The sequence below is a fragment of the Strongylocentrotus purpuratus genome, unplaced genomic scaffold (assembly GCF_000002235.5).
Source record: "Strongylocentrotus purpuratus isolate Spur 01 unplaced genomic scaffold, Spur_5.0 spur5_contig_850, whole genome shotgun sequence".
Lineage (NCBI taxonomy): Eukaryota > Metazoa > Echinodermata > Echinoidea > Camarodonta > Strongylocentrotidae > Strongylocentrotus > Strongylocentrotus purpuratus.
Window position 1 is genome coordinate 943,160 of NW_022145558.1, and position 17,522 is coordinate 960,681.

The 17,522-nt window shown below is 36.7% G+C and overlaps 1 protein-coding gene across 1 annotated transcript in view; it reads left to right on the top strand.

The window, feature by feature from the left end:
* The window catches only part of LOC115918912 (transcriptional enhancer factor TEF-1-like), a 75,948-nt gene that overhangs the window by 7,781 nt on the left and 50,645 nt on the right, over window positions 1–17,522 (top strand). The window contains 1 exon segment of the mRNA XM_030994184.1: window positions 12,571–12,882. Coding sequence (XP_030850044.1) covers window positions 12,651–12,882 — 232 coding nt within the window. The 5' untranslated portion in view covers window positions 12,571–12,650.

The following is a 17,522-nucleotide window of genomic DNA, read 5'->3' on the forward strand; positions in this document are numbered from 1 at the left end:
TTTTGTGAACAAAGATACAGTACATTACAAATATGAAATCTTTTCTTCATAGCTTGTTTGAATTACTTGATAGTAATATCATAGAATTTTGAAGGAATTCAAAGATAACGCTGAACGTATTGTCTTATTCTAATCTTTTTATCACAGATTAGAACATGTACATGTATATGTTGCTGTCATATATATTCAAGAATTGTAATGTACCGGTACATTAATGTACATGTTTGTGAAAGATGGATACAAAAATATAAATCTTGAATGTATTTTGTATTGATTAAAGACACCTTATTAACACCACCAGATATAATAAATTAAAACCCTAAAGGTTTGTGTGACCTTTTCCACAATTCAAAAGATTAAAGCGTAATTCAACAAAAATGCATGGATGTAAAAGTGATGAAAATCCTAAGTGGGTGAGAGTGAGAGAGGCTATCCTTCCTTAAAAGTTATGATTTAGTTTTTAGGAGATCAAAATTCCTGAGCTGGCTCCATAACATGTACATGTACTATCATGATTTACATATTTAGCATCCTGCCAATGTTGGGGACATCAACTGGCAAAATACCAAAGTTGATAATACCAGGGGTCTGGCTTGAAGACTAATTACATCAATAAATATTCATAATTGAATGACACATGCCTTTAAGACTAAAACGATAACAACAACAACAGTACGAGTAAATTCCTAGAAGGGACCCAGTTGGAATGTTCATATATCCCTGTATACAACAAGTTTCCTAACACATATATATTCTCCTTTTGGTCATTTCCTTTTTTCACATCTTGCATTGGTTTTATATGGGGTTGTCCCGTACGTCACACAATTGTCCCGTACGTCACATTTCTTAATTTGATTATGTAATCAACACAGAATTTTCGTAATTTTTGTTAAACCTATTTTTTGTTAGGTATTCATCCAAATTAGAACTTCCTAGAATATCTTTAAAAAAAAAAATTATTTTCATAATTAAAATTAAACAAATTAATGTCAAATTGTGACGTACGGGACATCACACTTTGGAACCTACCTCATTTGCATAATTAATTAATTTTGAAAGTTTTTATATTTTTTTCCTATTTTCTAGTATGATGGTCTACATGTCCTGAAATATTTAATTTTGAAAAAATAATTCAAATGAGATACAAAAATAAAAATGTAATGTCCCGTACGTCACGCTAATTAACACAAATCAAAGTTCGTGACCTTTGCATTCTTCGTATTTTGATGATTTTTTTTTATTTTTTATCAGATTCATAAAATTCATAGTTTCAGCTTTAAAATGATGTATAGTTTGTTAAATATATATAAAGATGAAATTTGACCCCCAGAGGGGACAATAGCTTGGACCTGCCCTAACAGTAAACATTTTTGTTAACACCAGTTAAGCTTTACAGCATTTAGTTGCTACTCCAAACTGTCTACAGTGCATTCATGATCATCTACAACTGTATAGCACATCTTCTCTGTATTGGCGTGAAATCATGGGCAGCGAAATCAAACGGCTCACCTTGCGATCCCAACCAGCATCCTTTGTACTGTTTATAAATCTGTAGTCTAGTATGACCCTCGGAATAATGGCAAATTGGCAATTGGCCCCGTTTTTAGAAATCATTTTGATTGCTCTTTACAGCCCATTACCTCTGCATATAGAATAAATCTATTGTTCTCATGGCTATAAACCCCAGCACAAAATATTACAAGCATATTAATGTAATCGCATTTGAATTGTTGCTGGTGTTTTGAAAGGTTCACTTTTACTGTCATCTTCCTTATTCATCTCATGCTCATCTGTTTGATTTTAATTGATTAATTTTCAGTAATTTGTTTGAGTTGCAATTTTGCTGCCTACATGTACAGGGGGTGTACATGTCATTGATGGCTTTTAATCCAGGAGTCATATATACAGTTTACAGCAATCCCATTTACCCTCATTTATTTTCAAGTAGGCACTCTTTCCATTTATACAATTGGCAATCACCATAAAACCATATACCTAAAGTACATGTACCTACTGTAGATAAGCAACTCAGATTTTGCTTACATGTACATACAATGCAGATTTATCACAATAGAAATGGTACAATAGCAAGGGAGTTTGGACTTAATTGATTTCCTTCTTTCTCAAAAACTGCATTATCCACAAAATTGTTTAGAATGGAAGTTTTATTGATCATCATCTTTATTCACATGTATACATGTATGTACAGATCCTTGTTTTCATGAACTAAGGAAAACTCATGTTTGTGAATTGTTTCAATTTTATTCCAATTCTTAAGTTTGAAAAAAAATCCATCCAAAGACGTATCTCTTTGATCTAACCAAGGAATATATGTCTGCAAAACTAATATAATGAAAATGCAACATTGTAGAAAGGTGTGGTATATGATATGTACATGATGGACAGTAATGACACACCATTACACAGTAGAGGAGGGGTATTTCCCCCTATCTTTGTATTGTTACATCATAGCGTTCACTCAGCTGCCCCTAAGCCACATTGTACGATCTCCTTTCTTTATGTGACATGGCATTGTTCAGCAGGCCCAAATCTTCACTGGTCAGCTTCCTTCAATCCACACAATGAGATACGTTTTAATCTCTATTGTGAACTCAGTACTGAGGCAGGGTAAACGGCCTGCATTGTACACCTGTAGATATATTGATATCAGTCTTGCATGAACTGTACATGTATATGTATGAAGTCATGCCTTATAGATGCATGCTCTTTAAGGTTTAATCCATAGATGATATTAGGTGTTGATACCAGTTCAAATATCGGAGCTACATGAACTATTTGTGTAGTCTGTTAAACAATAACATACTGGACAAAATACCTCAGATTTACCTATATTTTTCATCTATACATATCAACAAATTATATACTACTGCTACTGAAGAAGAAGAAGGTATTCATTGTTTACTTTAGCATTTCTCATACATCTTATGTTAAAGCCCCACTGCACTACTCATAGCTGCTTGCGCCCTCTATGTAGCAAACAGTGCCTAATCAGTGCCTGTTGGTTCCCCATGATCCCCTTTGTCTCATGTTAATTGTGAGCTGATTTGATGAGAAAACCAGGGAGGTCTAATCCCCCTGGCCAAAGTAGCGCAGACAGGCTGTAAGGAACGTTGATTTTTTTTCTCCAGAAAGAGATACATCGGCAATAGACACAAAACAAGTACAAAAGAGACAGCTACATTTAGCTCGCTCTGCGTAGAAGTACTGTCCATGTTTTTGTTGGTACTGGATAGTACAACAGCCTCCGCGGGACATCCCTGGTTCTGAACAACAGGGGGCAGTGCAACCTTGCAGACCCTGCTCACTCGCTAACAAGGCCTGATCTCTTCTGGGGAGAATTCTTCCCGTCTTATAGCCTGTTCAGACTGAGAGAAGTTCATACGAAACTTGTTTAAAGAAACGTTGAATAAAGAAATTAGTTTTGAGAAGGTCAGCTGACATCACATCCGGCCAGTGATTCGTGCTCGCTCACGATAAGCCCCGCCTTTTGTACGTTTTTTTTTTAACAATACGATTTTCAAACTAGAATGGACCCTGATTCTTGAGTGAGTTTTCATTAGGAGCAATGCTCAAACATGTGTTCTGTTGTACTACAGTGTACATGTATGTTCAGACTACTTTCAGACTATAGCTCAGTTGGTAGAGCAGTGGTCTCGTAGTCCGGTGACCCGGGTTCGAAACCAAGTCGATGCGCTAGTGCCCTTTGGTAAGGCATTAATCCTCATTACCAGGTCCCTCAGAGAGGACCTAAAGCCGTCGGCCGTCTGGTTGCTTACTAACACACAAGCATTTATGCTTTCTTAGCGGTCAGGTAAAATAACCACCATCACCATCTCCATGTTCAGACTAGAAATTAACTACTTTTCATATCTTGCTATATATATATACAGTGTATATGACTTTCATACAGCTATACAGTGATTTTCTGTGGTCTGAATGGGGGTAGGTAGCTTGCTTTGACGAGTACCAACAGATTCCTAATCAAATTTGTAGGTGAATTAGGAGGGCCACTTCATCCCAATTGATAGTTTCCCTTCAGCTTTTGACGTCTTGCACGAGAACAGGTCTATTTGGCTTAACCAGGGGCCTAACATTAACTGCTGGTCCGTGGGGGAAGTTTTAAGATCTGAATCCAAGCTAATCCAAGCTGCTTTTCATTTCATTTCATTTCATTTATTTATTTCTCGTCAAAATAAAAACTAAATATATCATCTTCAATACAAACATATGAATGTATAGTTACATATATCTGAAGTTGGAGGACCATGACAAGCGCGTAAATGGCTCGTTAAAAATGATTCTCACCAAACATACAAAGTAACAGTAACTCTCATACATAATTTACATAAAATCAAGATTACCTCAAAGGGAAAGTAAAGAAAATAGAGAAAAGAAGGAGGAATCATTGCATAAGCATTGACGTTATAAATAATAGGATTTTTCAAAAAGAAATTGCTTTATACTGGGGTAGTTATTTAAATTGGTTGATTATCTTGCTATTCATAATAGGAATATTTTTAATTAAATATAGAATTGATTCTTGGTCATGGGCTTGCATTTCCAAAGAAGCGGTCTAGAAGCTACTGTAAAAGCTTAAATTCGCTGACACCAGACTTGGTAGAAATGCCATTAATGGATTACAAGTCTTGCACAAAGCGAACCAGTGCTCCCATCATGTAGACTACATGACGTATCTTTACGCGCTCACGTAGAATAACGCTCCCACAGAACCAAACTCCGACTTGGGTTCTGTGTACAGTGTTTTTTACGCGTACATGTGTTTGTTCTTTTTGAAAACAAAATATCCAAGTCATTCACACTTGTTGCAATAACTAAACATAAATATGTAGATATAATCGGCAAACCAAAATACTGAAAGCAATATGCCAGGAAGCTTAATATGATACCTTGAAAAGTGTAATCATGCACGATTCGTGACTTGTCAGAATTGTTTCCCAGACGATGAAGTGTGACCAGTCTAATAAATTCTATTTACAAAATATGTATCTTGTCTAGCAATCACAGGTGCAAAAAGGGACCGTTTTCCTGAGAGACTGTTACCAGATATGTTTATATGTTGAATAATTGTCTTGTACGGGGAGAAAATGATGCATTTACCAAGTAATGGATGGTGGCGATAGGGCCCATGTAGGGTTGTATTGTCTGAGTGATTCGAAACGCGATATCTTCCCATTTCCACGAAGACGCTCGGTGCATATGTTGATGTTTAGGTGAGGGCAGGTCCATATTTGGACATCTCCAACACTTTTGCAAAGTCCCATGGAGCGCCTGGAAAACTTGGGGAGGCTGGGAGTGAAGGCTAGGTCGGATGATGACAGAGACAGATAGGGAAGAATTGCAGAGAAGACAAAGAGAGAGAGAGAGAGAGAGAGAGGGAGAGAGAGAGAGAGAGAGGGAAAGAGATATAGAGATGAAGGTAGAGATAGAGAGAGATAGAGATAAAAAGCGAGAGAGAGAGAGAGAGAGAGAGAGAGACAGAGAGAGAGATAAAGAGAGATAAAGAGAGAAATAAAGATGGACAGAGAGAGATCTAGTGAGAGATATAGAGATGAAGGTAGAGATAGAGAGAGATAGAGATAAAGAGAGAGAGAGAGAGAGAGATAAAGAGCGAGAGAGAGAGAGAGAGAGATAAAGAGCAAGAGAGAGAGATAAAGAGAGAGAGAGAGAGATAAAGAGCGAGAGAGAGAGATAAAGAGAGACAGAGAGAGAGATAAAGAGAGATAAAGAGAGAAATAAAGATGGACAGAGAGAGATCTAGTGACAGATATAGAGAGATACAGAGTGATAGAGCAGAGAGAGAGAGAGGGAGGAAGAGAGAGAGAAGATGTACAGATTGAAAATTAAAATTAATAACTTAAATATCAAACGGTATGCCTTAGGCTAGCCCTGTTCTAAACCCGATTGCAACCCTAACCTTAGCCGTTTAATTATCTTTGACTAAATTAAGCTCGGACCAGTACAGAGGTTACCTCAGCAAACTTCACCATCCGATATATTGGAGACTGAATGGTTAGATCTCTGAAAACTGAATTAAAACAAAAAATATTGTAGGGTATCAATCCACAGAAAAGTTTGCCGGGGAAAATATGGGAAATTCAGATGATTTTTGTTTTTGTTTATATGCACAGAGCCAGAGGTCTAGTTAATTGTTCAATGCACGTATACAATGTACATTGTAGTATAGAATAAAATTGGAGGGACTTTCCCTGTTGAATTTGTTTTGTTGACAAACAATAGTAGTGTTTTAGCAACGTTATAAACATAAAAATTGCTGTCTCCATACACAGTATTTAAAGGCCCATGACTACAAGATTATTGATTAAATAACATTTAAACACTATCATATAAACCACAGACCGGTACATGTACAGATGTAGGTCCATGTTCAAACTTTAAAACGAGCAAATCTTGTTATAGTTAAAAACAACAACAACAGCAGAAACAATGTTCTACAAACAAACTACATGTATAAACGTCCATTAAAGTTTAACAATAATTTACAGAGTTAAAAAAGTAGACTTTAAAAAAAAAAGGACATTAATTGAAGGTCTCATCCTCAGAATCATTTTATGACTACTCTTGGTATCGTTCGGTGCCCTGACGGGAATCTGAAAATAATTGTGAATGAATCTTTCTTGAATCCCAATCTCTTGTCAAGAGAAGAGAGCCATCACATTGGCCACACGGATTGTAGCGGCCGGAATGCCCATCCCTCTACAGCATTAACGACTTTCTCAGATCTGAGTAGGTATGTCCTCATCAGCTCCAGATTGCAAAATAGCCAGCTAGTTCTGATTTGGGAAATAATCCCGAACTTACAAATCGCGTCTTCATCGGCTCGAGACTCGACCTCGAAACTTGAAACTTGAGCTCGAGAAATTAGCCAGAGATATTTTGCTCAGCGTTGTTGCATAGTGTGAGTCTTCCGGCTGGTTAAGACGCAACGGACAAATAGCGGGATATTTTGCAAACTAGCCCAAGATATAGACCAAATATCCCACTAATTGCAACTTCGGGCTGGTGAGGACGCAAATTAACTGGATAATTTGCGATCGGGATAGTTAAAATAGTGGGTTATTTGGCAATCCCGAGCTGATGAAGACAGGCCTATTTTGATGTTGTCGTTGCCGCTTGGGCCGGGACAAAGGAGGGGAATCGCGTAATGGCATAGCCAATGCCTCCGACGTCCTCTCTGAAGCGTCTCATTTCTGCTATCCTCGTTTATCCGAGTCGCAACACATGCCCTTATCACTTACCCAAATTCTGTAATTGGGGTTCGTGAATTGTGACAGCATTTTCTGTTTCAAAGTTCACTCGGGGGAAGGGGATGCTCGGACCATCAAATATGAATTTACAGTTGCTCTGGTTCAAATTTATCGGGTGTACGATGTGTCACTTTCTGTTGATGTTGATGTTTTTGTCGATAAGACCAAATGAAATGATTCTCAGTTTCTCGTCCAGATTTGTTGCGATGTTTCACCAATATACCACAAATTAAAACATCCACTTATTGAAATGTAATATTTGTGAAATGAACAAGACTCTTGCTATGTTAAAACTACATTGATGAAGGCAGTTTTTTTAAAGTTTAAGTTTTAAAGTTTAAAGTTTTATTGGTCATTCATAATCACATTTTTACAAGCAATCATAGGAGTAATTACAGATTAAAAAAAGAAAGAAAAAAAACTGTTATAATTACTGCATTGATATTCACAAAAAGAAGTTTTCAGTTTACTTGATGTCTGTTTTCTTATCCAGATTTAAAAAAATGTTTTCTTCATAGATCTACACTCTACAGACGTCTAGACAAAATTGAAACAACCATTAATTGATATAAATAGATAGTCGAAACTCTTGCAACAATGATAACTATGCAGTTATTATCTGCACATTCGAGTACATGTACAATTAGATTTTCAGTTGATCATTGTTCCTATTTTACTATCGATCCGAGCCTCCCGGGTAATGATCAAATCATAATACATAAAGCAACTTTGAATGCCGTTTGTCCCAGGTAATCTACATGTACAATGCAAGTGGAATTCTCTGTCAAACTCAGCGTCAATTGAACTTCAGGAGAACTCAAGAATACTTTGATGGGATGCTTTCCAACAACAAAGACGCCAGTACTATTTGTTCCCATTCTCTGGCTGCCCTAGTCTGAATGTTGTATAAAGAAACGTTCAACAAAACATTGTTAAGTTTTGTGTTTTTAAATAAAAACTTGATAAAGAATCAGGGTTTCACTGTAGTCTGAACGTTGCACCATACAAACAAATTGTATAACTGGGCGGGGCTAATTGTGAGCACGCACTTATGATTGGCCAGTTGTCATGTCTACTGACTTTGTCAAAAATATTTTTTTATCTTCATGCTCCTTTTCGTTATACCTTAATTCTTTATAATGTTTCTTTATACGATTTTTATATCAAGGACGAAGTATTCACTGGAGGTATATATATATATATATATATACTACATCAGACTACATTTCCCTATATATATATATATATATATATAGGGAAATGTAGTCTGAACGTCATACCATACGAAAAATCATAAAACTGGGCGGGGCTTATGGTGAGCGTGTGCTAATGATTGGCCCGCTGTCATGTCAACTGACCTTGTCAAAAGTATTTTCTTTATACAAAGTTGTTTTTAGTCTGTACTCTCCTTCCGTCATGATAATTCTTCATATATGACGTTTCTTTATACAGTTTTTATATAAATTTCCTACATGTATATATAGTCTGAATAGGCTTCCAAGGACAAAGTATTCACTGGAGGTATATAAAGGGAAATCCCCGCTCTAGCCCATGCATTGGTCGCCTTTTTATACCTTGACTCCTGAAGGGGATTTCTTACAAACCCCAACCCCAGTGGGGGTAGGAAACCATTGAATTAAAGACAATCGTAAGAATGAGAATACACAGTGTTGTAGGGTATGTCGAACTTGATGGAAGAGTTGAAAGAGAGAGAAAGAGATCCAGGGAAGCGTAGCCCTACAAGAGATGTGTAAAAGGACAACTCTTCTTTTAAGGCCTCAACAAGCAAACCCATACCCTAAGAAAAGTATTTTCTTTTTTTTGTTTGTTAATCTTGTACAGTCCCTGGTTGTCATCTTTGCTTCTGATAAATAATATGTAGTGGCCAATATTCTATCAAAAATTTAGACTCAATACTTGGTTATAAAGTTGTTCATTGTTTTTATATGATCAAGGTCCCTATGGAAGAGTAAATACTGATACAGTGTGTATTGGGAAAAAAACAACATTTAGAAACCAAAGTTTTGCTATCTGTACTTTCTACATGCTACTTCTTTATCCATGGGCTTTGTCAAGACACCGCCAGTTTTGGGTCAATAATTGTTCATCATGTTGCCATCGTAGTTACTCATGTGGTTCACCCAAATCCTGGCCAAGGGATTCAGGCACGAACCTCAAGAAATCTTCCAACGGTGATTCACAAGACAAATGTACTTTTGTTATCGATCCTGATAGAGATTTCATTGCATTGCGTTGATACAGTGTACTGACAAAAAGTCCTACCCCTAAACAGCTGCGGATTTGCCCAAAGAAAGGTGGAGTCTAAAACTCTCAATTTTCAAGACAAATCTTGAGACCTGATGGTTTATAAGAAAGATGATTTCATTGAAATCGAGAAGTGAGAAGACTGAACTTCTTATAAAAGCGATTTGTAATCTAGTCAGGAAGATATATGTAGTAACTCTATCAGTGTAGAAAAAAAAGAAAAGGAAAAGAGGCAGAAAACAAAAATAATACACAGAAGCTCATTTGGGATCTACCATAGGAAGACTTAATTTTCTCATGACAATATAAATTATTACATTTCCTTTTTACCAGATCTGTGTTAGAGCTTACCACAGCTAAATCTTAAGCTACTACCATGTATCTATTTATTATTTTTTAATTTTTTATTTACTTATTTATCTATTTTTTTGTAAAGGTCCATTTTGAGATTTAGCTTTATTATTTTATTGTGCTGTGTAATGATGACTGGCATATCGCTCTCTGGCTCCACAAGCCACATTGCTCGTGTATTTCTCATTTCTTTTCTGACTGCCATCGGAGCAATTTGAGTGCAATGTGTGAATTTGTCTTTGATCTTAGGCCGGAGAAGACTCTTTCTGAAATTCAAATTTTGCTACTTTTGAATTTGAGTGGCAGACTTTCACTTTGAGAGCAAATGAATATGGTAGTGGGACGTTTATCAACTTGATATTACAACAATGACCGACATATTTCATGTGTACACTGTAAGTGTTAATCAATCGTTATATAATGGCTATTACATAGTTCGTGAATGAACCTGGGCAATGAAAAGTAAGTTTGCGTTTACGGTACAGGAATTTCATTTAAACGTACAGTAGATATGCTATCAAAATAATCAGATTTTTCTTTGCGTAGTGATAGTACATGTAATGTACTACTTGTATGATACATTACAATGAAATTATGTTGTTACAAGCTTTTTTTATTTTTATCATTTTTTCTTTCTTCCAAATTTCGTGCTATCAAGAATTACCATAGAATCATACACTTTTGTGACTTTTATCTTGCAACAAGTTTTACTGTAGGAAACTTCCATGAATTACATTAAAAATGATTTATTTGTTAAAATGCACAAAACTTTGATAAATCTGAACCATTTGCAAGATTTTGCAAACATTTCATGCACCTGAAAGTTGCTGGTATACAAACAGTTATTTGATCTGTTCTTCTGTGATTTAAAAAATATATACTATTACTGGGTCTGTGGTTCATTTGAGGTTGGCATTAGCCGTTTGTTTATTTTTATAATATTCCATTCAGAAATGCATGAACGTGTGTATTGATGTTTCTTAATTCAGGTGTTAAACTTGAAACAGAAATAGGTTGATGCTATAGCACCTATTGCATGAGTTTCATTGATAATTTGTGAAAGAGGGGGGGGGGGGGGGGGGGGACTGAGTGAAAAAGTGGGGAAGATTTGTTGTTATTTTTTTGAGGGGGAGGTAGAGAGGAAAAGCAGATGTTTCCCCTTTTGTGTTAAAGGATAGTAAACTTCACTGGTATCATCTGTTAAAATCCATATTTTGGTCAACCCCAAAAGTGCATTTAGTTTGTTATCCTACTGATTTTACACAGATTGGTGCCGAATTGACACCTTTGTAATCGAGTGAACCCCCTCGTGTACTTTCTTATTGTGGAGTGTGGCGTGAAAAATAGCAAGCACAAATTGTTGAAATCACTCTTGGTGCCCTCTCCCCCTACTTTTCTCTGCGTTTGACCATGAAACCAAACGCAAGGAAACAACTGTTGCAAGAACCATGCCATGCATTGGACTGATAAACATAAAATGCTCCAGTTTTGTTTTGTTTTCTTCAGATGGAGCAGCTATTGTTTCAAAGCCAGCAGGGGGTCTTTTTATTTTGAAATCAATCTGTTTTGAAAGATTCATTTTGTGATGAATTATAGTGATGGAAATTGTTTATATTACAATGTACATTATTATCAGAAGAGCACCAATTTGTTCAAGTGATGAAATAGAGAACAAAATTCTCTTCATAAAGTGAAGTTATAAATCAATCTGTTTTAAAGTCCTGATTATGAGAAAAATTCTAATGATGGAAATCATATTAAATTTATTGCGGAAGAGTACGTAAAAGATTCAGTTCAGTCAAAATGACCCTTAAAAGAAGTGATGTTACAGAATACAGATCAATCCATTTTTAACTCCTTGAAATTCTATGAAAATATTTCAGTAATTGAAATCATTTTTTAGCAGAAGAGGATGAATAACACTCGGGTCAATTGACCATGAGACAAATGGAAATTTGTTTTCACTTCTTAAAGTGAAGTGTGAGATAATAGAAACTGAAAAAGCTGAGTACTTATATATGATGGCAAACACTTGAACTGCATGTTTTGCAAATCCGTAATTCTTCAGTCTAAGGCGTATAACGAAAAAATGTCAACTTTATAGACCTCCACGTTTATAAATTCTGTCGTTTGTCGCCACCCTTTTCATTCAATTATAGACCGCGTTGCAGATACATGTACATTTGTAAGTAGCAGCTGATTGGGAAATCATTTACTGTTTCTGAGCTAAATATTTTTCTTTTATCGGACATCAAGCTGGAATCCTGAATTATTTAAAGAAAATAATATGGTCTCATGGTCTCAGATGTTCTTCTCAATTTTTGAAGTACTGAACATGGTTCAGACAACTTTATTTGTGAAGAAAATTTCATGATGAGAATCGTTAAAAAGTCAAAGCTGTCTACAGCGACCGCCCAAGGGGAACACAAAAAGTGGTCTTTGTAGACAGGTTCCTTTAGTACATGTTTCAATGAGAAACCATTTTCAAAGGAAACAAAAAAATTGCTTGTTGTAGATACATTTGTAGGTGGTCTTTGTAGACAGGTGGTCACCAAAGCAGGTTAGACTGTACTTATTTAGTGACGGAATAGATTTGATGAAACCCACCTTTTCAAATATTTAATTTCTTCTCATTTTTTCTTTGCAGGTCTCGTCGTCGCCCCTCCAATTTGACTTTCACCCCCGACAGTGACGGTCTATCCTGCCACCATACCTGCCTCAATAGAGATGTCCGACAGTTGGCCCCCTTCTCAGGTGCCCCCTGCCCCCCAGACCCCCACCGGGGGGACGCAGCCAGGGGGGCAGACCACGCCCGGCTCGCCCACCGACGATGAATTGGGCAACGATGCAGAGGGCGTGTGGAGCCCCGACATCGAGCAAAGCTTCCAGGAGGCCCTGGCTATATATCCACCGTGTGGACGCAGGAAAATTATTCTATCAGATGAAGGCAAAATGTATGGTGAGTACTAAGATTCCCCTCATTCAGTAAAGGCATTTATACTTATAGAAAGGGACACTTCAGGCTCGTTTACATATAACGTTGAAAACTGTGACATGTGCTCAAGCGACTATTGCTCCGAGCTATATTTCGGTCGCAAGCTACAGGGTTAGATTTAGGGATGCGATGGAAAATTGATTTCAATTTATGCAGAATTATCCAGAAACTGTAGACAAGTCATAATGATTATCCTACCTAGCAACAACTAATGTATGCAATTTGAATTTGAATTTTGAATTTGAATTTGTAACAGATGAAAGAAAGAATTTGTATCAAGGCGCTTCACCAAAATATGGTTACATTACGAAAATTGGTCTATTACCACTTAGCATGAGTGCCATAGAACCTCAGATCTCTGTAACGTACAAGTAGACGTCCGAATCAAGACATCTATCTCCGGACCCTAATCCTGTCAATCAAGCCTTGCAAGAAAGATGTCCATTTACAGGGGGATCATGATAATGGTACAAGGTGTCGGGGTAAAGTGGTCTTATTGAGTTCGGTCAGACACTTCATTTGTCTTCGCTGACATGTAGTATTTGCCTTGGGTAGATCTTGTGCATTCATACCCGAATAGCTTTCATACCTACCCCAAACCACGTTTGCACAGAAGACTGTTTGCAGACCTGCACCTAGCCTGGCTTCTAGGCAAACAGAGTTCATTTTGAATGGTCTCATTTGCTACATAACCTGCAGAGACATGTAATTTGTAGCATCGCAAAAGCTACTCAATGACCCAAGAGATAATGTTTGTCTTTGAGCTAGGCTAATACGGCCCTATTTTGTGATGATTTTTTTATTTCATAGAAAGTACTAATAGGAGGCTAGTTTGCACAGTACTTACAGTATGTACATGTAGGGCAGGGTCACACTTAAAAAATCATTTATAATGTACAACCTGTACATGTACTGTACATTTGTAGGCTAACATGCAGCAGCAGCAACACTTTGTATTTCCTACTCCAAATAATGCTTGTTGAATAAAATTTACGTTTTATTATCATACAATTATAATTTAGAATTGTAATATCATTTACGATTCATTAACATACAGTACGATACTATTTTGATTTGAAAATATACTAATTTTTTATTAACTAATACCCTGAAATATATTAGCAATATCTTGTCCACATACTTTAACGTATTATGAAATACCATTACAGTTTGTACAGTAGGCCTGCAAGTATACATTGTATCTGTGTGTGTACATTTACAGCTGTACAACAAAAACATGTACTTGTATGTCACCTACAAATGTTGATTTGTTAAACACGTACTACAGGTAGTCTTTATAGTTTACAATGTAGAGAAATACATTTGTGTTTTGTTTATTTACACTGCGTTAAATACTATGATTACGAAAATCTACTGACAGCTATGTGCCGAAAAATGGTAAAAATGAAAATGAAAATGAAAAGCAGTTTCAAATAATTCATTGGTATATTTATGTCAGTCAACTATGGAGACGTGCATTTATGAATGCACGGAGCAGATTGATTTCCAGGGGTCGCATTGCTTTCCAGGTATTCTAGCTCAAACCAACTTCCAAGAAGTACTACATGTGTATAAAAAAAAACGTGTACAGTGTACACCTGTAGGCTTCTCAGGTGTGTAGAGTGTTATCGTGTGACCCAACATGGAAATGTAATGTAGCTTGTAGGCTACACTGCACCCATGAGTATGTGCAGTACATGTATGTCCTTTCGTTTACTTGTGCCCAATAATTGAGAACATTGATCAGATTTAGAATTACTGTAACACTCAAATTGTGCACTTGTAGCCTTTTAGGGTCAAGTGGCAACATCAGTCCATTACCTTTGATAATTTTGCTATTAAAATTATCATCAATATTCTGTTCCTTTCTGTGAATTCAAATTTCCCACAAAATGTAATCCTCATTATGAGAAACAAATGGAGATGTGTAAGGAGACAAAACGAAGTGGTAGATGAGTACCGGTAGTCAATTTTTATTTGATGTATACACTATATACTGTATAATAAATTTAAACACACAAGATTGTTTTCTCAGCATTTCTGTCAGTCTACAAAAAGTGAAAATGGAAAGAAAATTAGAGATGTGTTTGTCCTCTCTTTGAATTTTGATATTGTCTGGAGAGCCTATCGCTCATAAATCTATGCAGGACTACCTTTCAGCGATAAATCTACAGGCTTGTTTTCTTATCTGCTTGGGTCCGTGACTAGGGGTCGCGACCTCGGGGAGAGCCCAACCATCGCTGGGGTCAAAGGGTCAAGATCAAGTCTATTGCTGGGTCCCTTCTCAGTGGGGTTTCTCTTTCGATTATGGCTGGCACCGTACCTGCCGCTGTCATGTTATAGGCTATATGGATAAGATGTGTAGCACTGTAGGATTACCATGTTTATGTACACTGTACATTGTCAAACGTTTCCATGTACGTTTCGATGTACACTTTGATGTACATTTTGATGTACGTTTCGATGTACAATGTACATGTACATGTATGTTTGTTTTTGTGGACATACAAGCAGGACTACACACAAATTCTCTTTCGATTATGGCTGGCAGAGTACCTGGCGCTGTCATGTTATAGGCTATAGATAAAATGTGTTGTAAATTTGAATCTTTGACATATTGGTTTACACGCACATGTATGTACATGTTTATGTACATGAAGGCCTACGTACATTGTATGGCCATGCACACTACATACAAACAAATGTACATTTATTTTAGGCTCTGGACAGCGTTTTGTTTTTTATCAACGGTTGTAGCAGGTCCGTTACACGTACATGTAGAGTCCTTTTGAAAATCTGAAAAATAAATCTGAAATCCAGACTAAAAGTATCTATTTCATTTCATTTGTTTTTAATCCACATTCCAGTTTAAAACAAAACATGCTTGAAAACTAAAGGCCTAGTCTCTGTTTAATTATCCCCTCGCCGACGAAGTCAGAGGGGATATAGTTTTGTTTTAATTTGTGTCAATGATAAATGGGATAAGGCTTAAATTTGTAGATCTCTTGGTGATTATTTTTCTTGAGATTGTCTTGAGATTGTAGTTCTCATTGTGAATACATATTGTTCTTAAAGGTAAAGACCAGTTATGGTCGTGCGATTGCATTGTGAAAGAAACGTTGTGGAATCGATCAGAAAAGGTTGATCATCTAGCATCTAGCATCTGCAAGGTTCTGGAATCATCAAAATGATAAGAAATTTGGCCCATTCTTCGTAAAGTTACAAGCACTATACACAGAAAGATGTATATGGGACTACCCTATATCTCTCACAGACCATGAGAGAAACAAATTTACCAAATATATGAATTAGTAGGCGGTTTCCCGGCAAATTTTTTATCATCATGTATTAGTCAAAACATATTCTTTCACATGATAGGTAATGAGAGCTTCCATTTCATTTTTTGAAATTGGGGCGTTTCCAATACTGGTCTTTACCTTTAAGAATATTATTTTTGTGAAGATTACCTACACTGTAGCAATAATATGCAAAGAAGGCTGATGAGGCTGTCATCAGGGTGTAGCCTTGATAAGATGGGGACAGTTGGTTATGAATGAAATACTGACCAGTATATTAGTTTATTGTTGCCTAAATCTATGATTCTGGTACGTCAGGTGCGATAGCCCAGTTGGTAGAGCAGTGGTCTCGTAATCCGGTAACCCGGGTTCGAAACCAAGGCGATTCGCTTGTGCCCTTTGGTAAGGCATTAATCCTCATTACCAAGTCTCTCTTAGAGGACCTAAAGCCGTCGGTCCTCTGGTGGCTAATACTAACAAGCATTTATGCTTTCTGAGCAGTCGGGTAAAATAACCACCACTACAGTGAAATATGCTTAGTTATCTTCACGAGCATTATTTTCCTAAAGATAACCCAGCAATAATAATATGGAAAGGAGATTTGTAAGGTGTCATGTGCATGACCTTGATCAGATGAAGATAGGAGTTGGTGATCGAGGTGGTGATTGAGGGCAGGGTTGGGACAGGCATCTGTCCACCTCAAGCTGAGAAAATAAACCTTGTTCTGATTACTCATCTCGTTGCATGCAGAACTGTTCACACCTGCAGATGAACTATGTTTCTAAACGCAGTTGAGACAGAGCGTGAACAGACTTCATCCACTTCATCCAAATCTAAGAAAATAAACCTTGTCTACACAGTACACTGATACAATGCTGATTACTCATCTCATTGCATGCAGAACTGTTCACACCTGCAAATGCCAATTACATGCATGTAGTACATGCACGTTTCTATACGCAGTTGAGATATTGTTCATAAGTGCAAAAGTTTACAAATACCTCAGTAATCCATGAATTTGTAGGAGATGGCCACTTGCTGTATAAGATGTACTTGTCTTAAAAGATAAACTATTAAAAAAACGTGCTCTTTTTACACGTGTTTCTAAACGCAGTTGAGATATTGTTCACGAGTGCAAAAGTTTACAAATACCTCAGTAATCCATGAATTTGTAGGAGATTGCCACTTGCCGTGTAAGATGTACTTGTCTTAAAAGATAAACTATTAAAAAAACGTGCTCTTTTTACACGTGTTTCTAAACGCAGTTAAGATATTGTTCATGAGTGCAAAAGTTTACAAATACCTAAG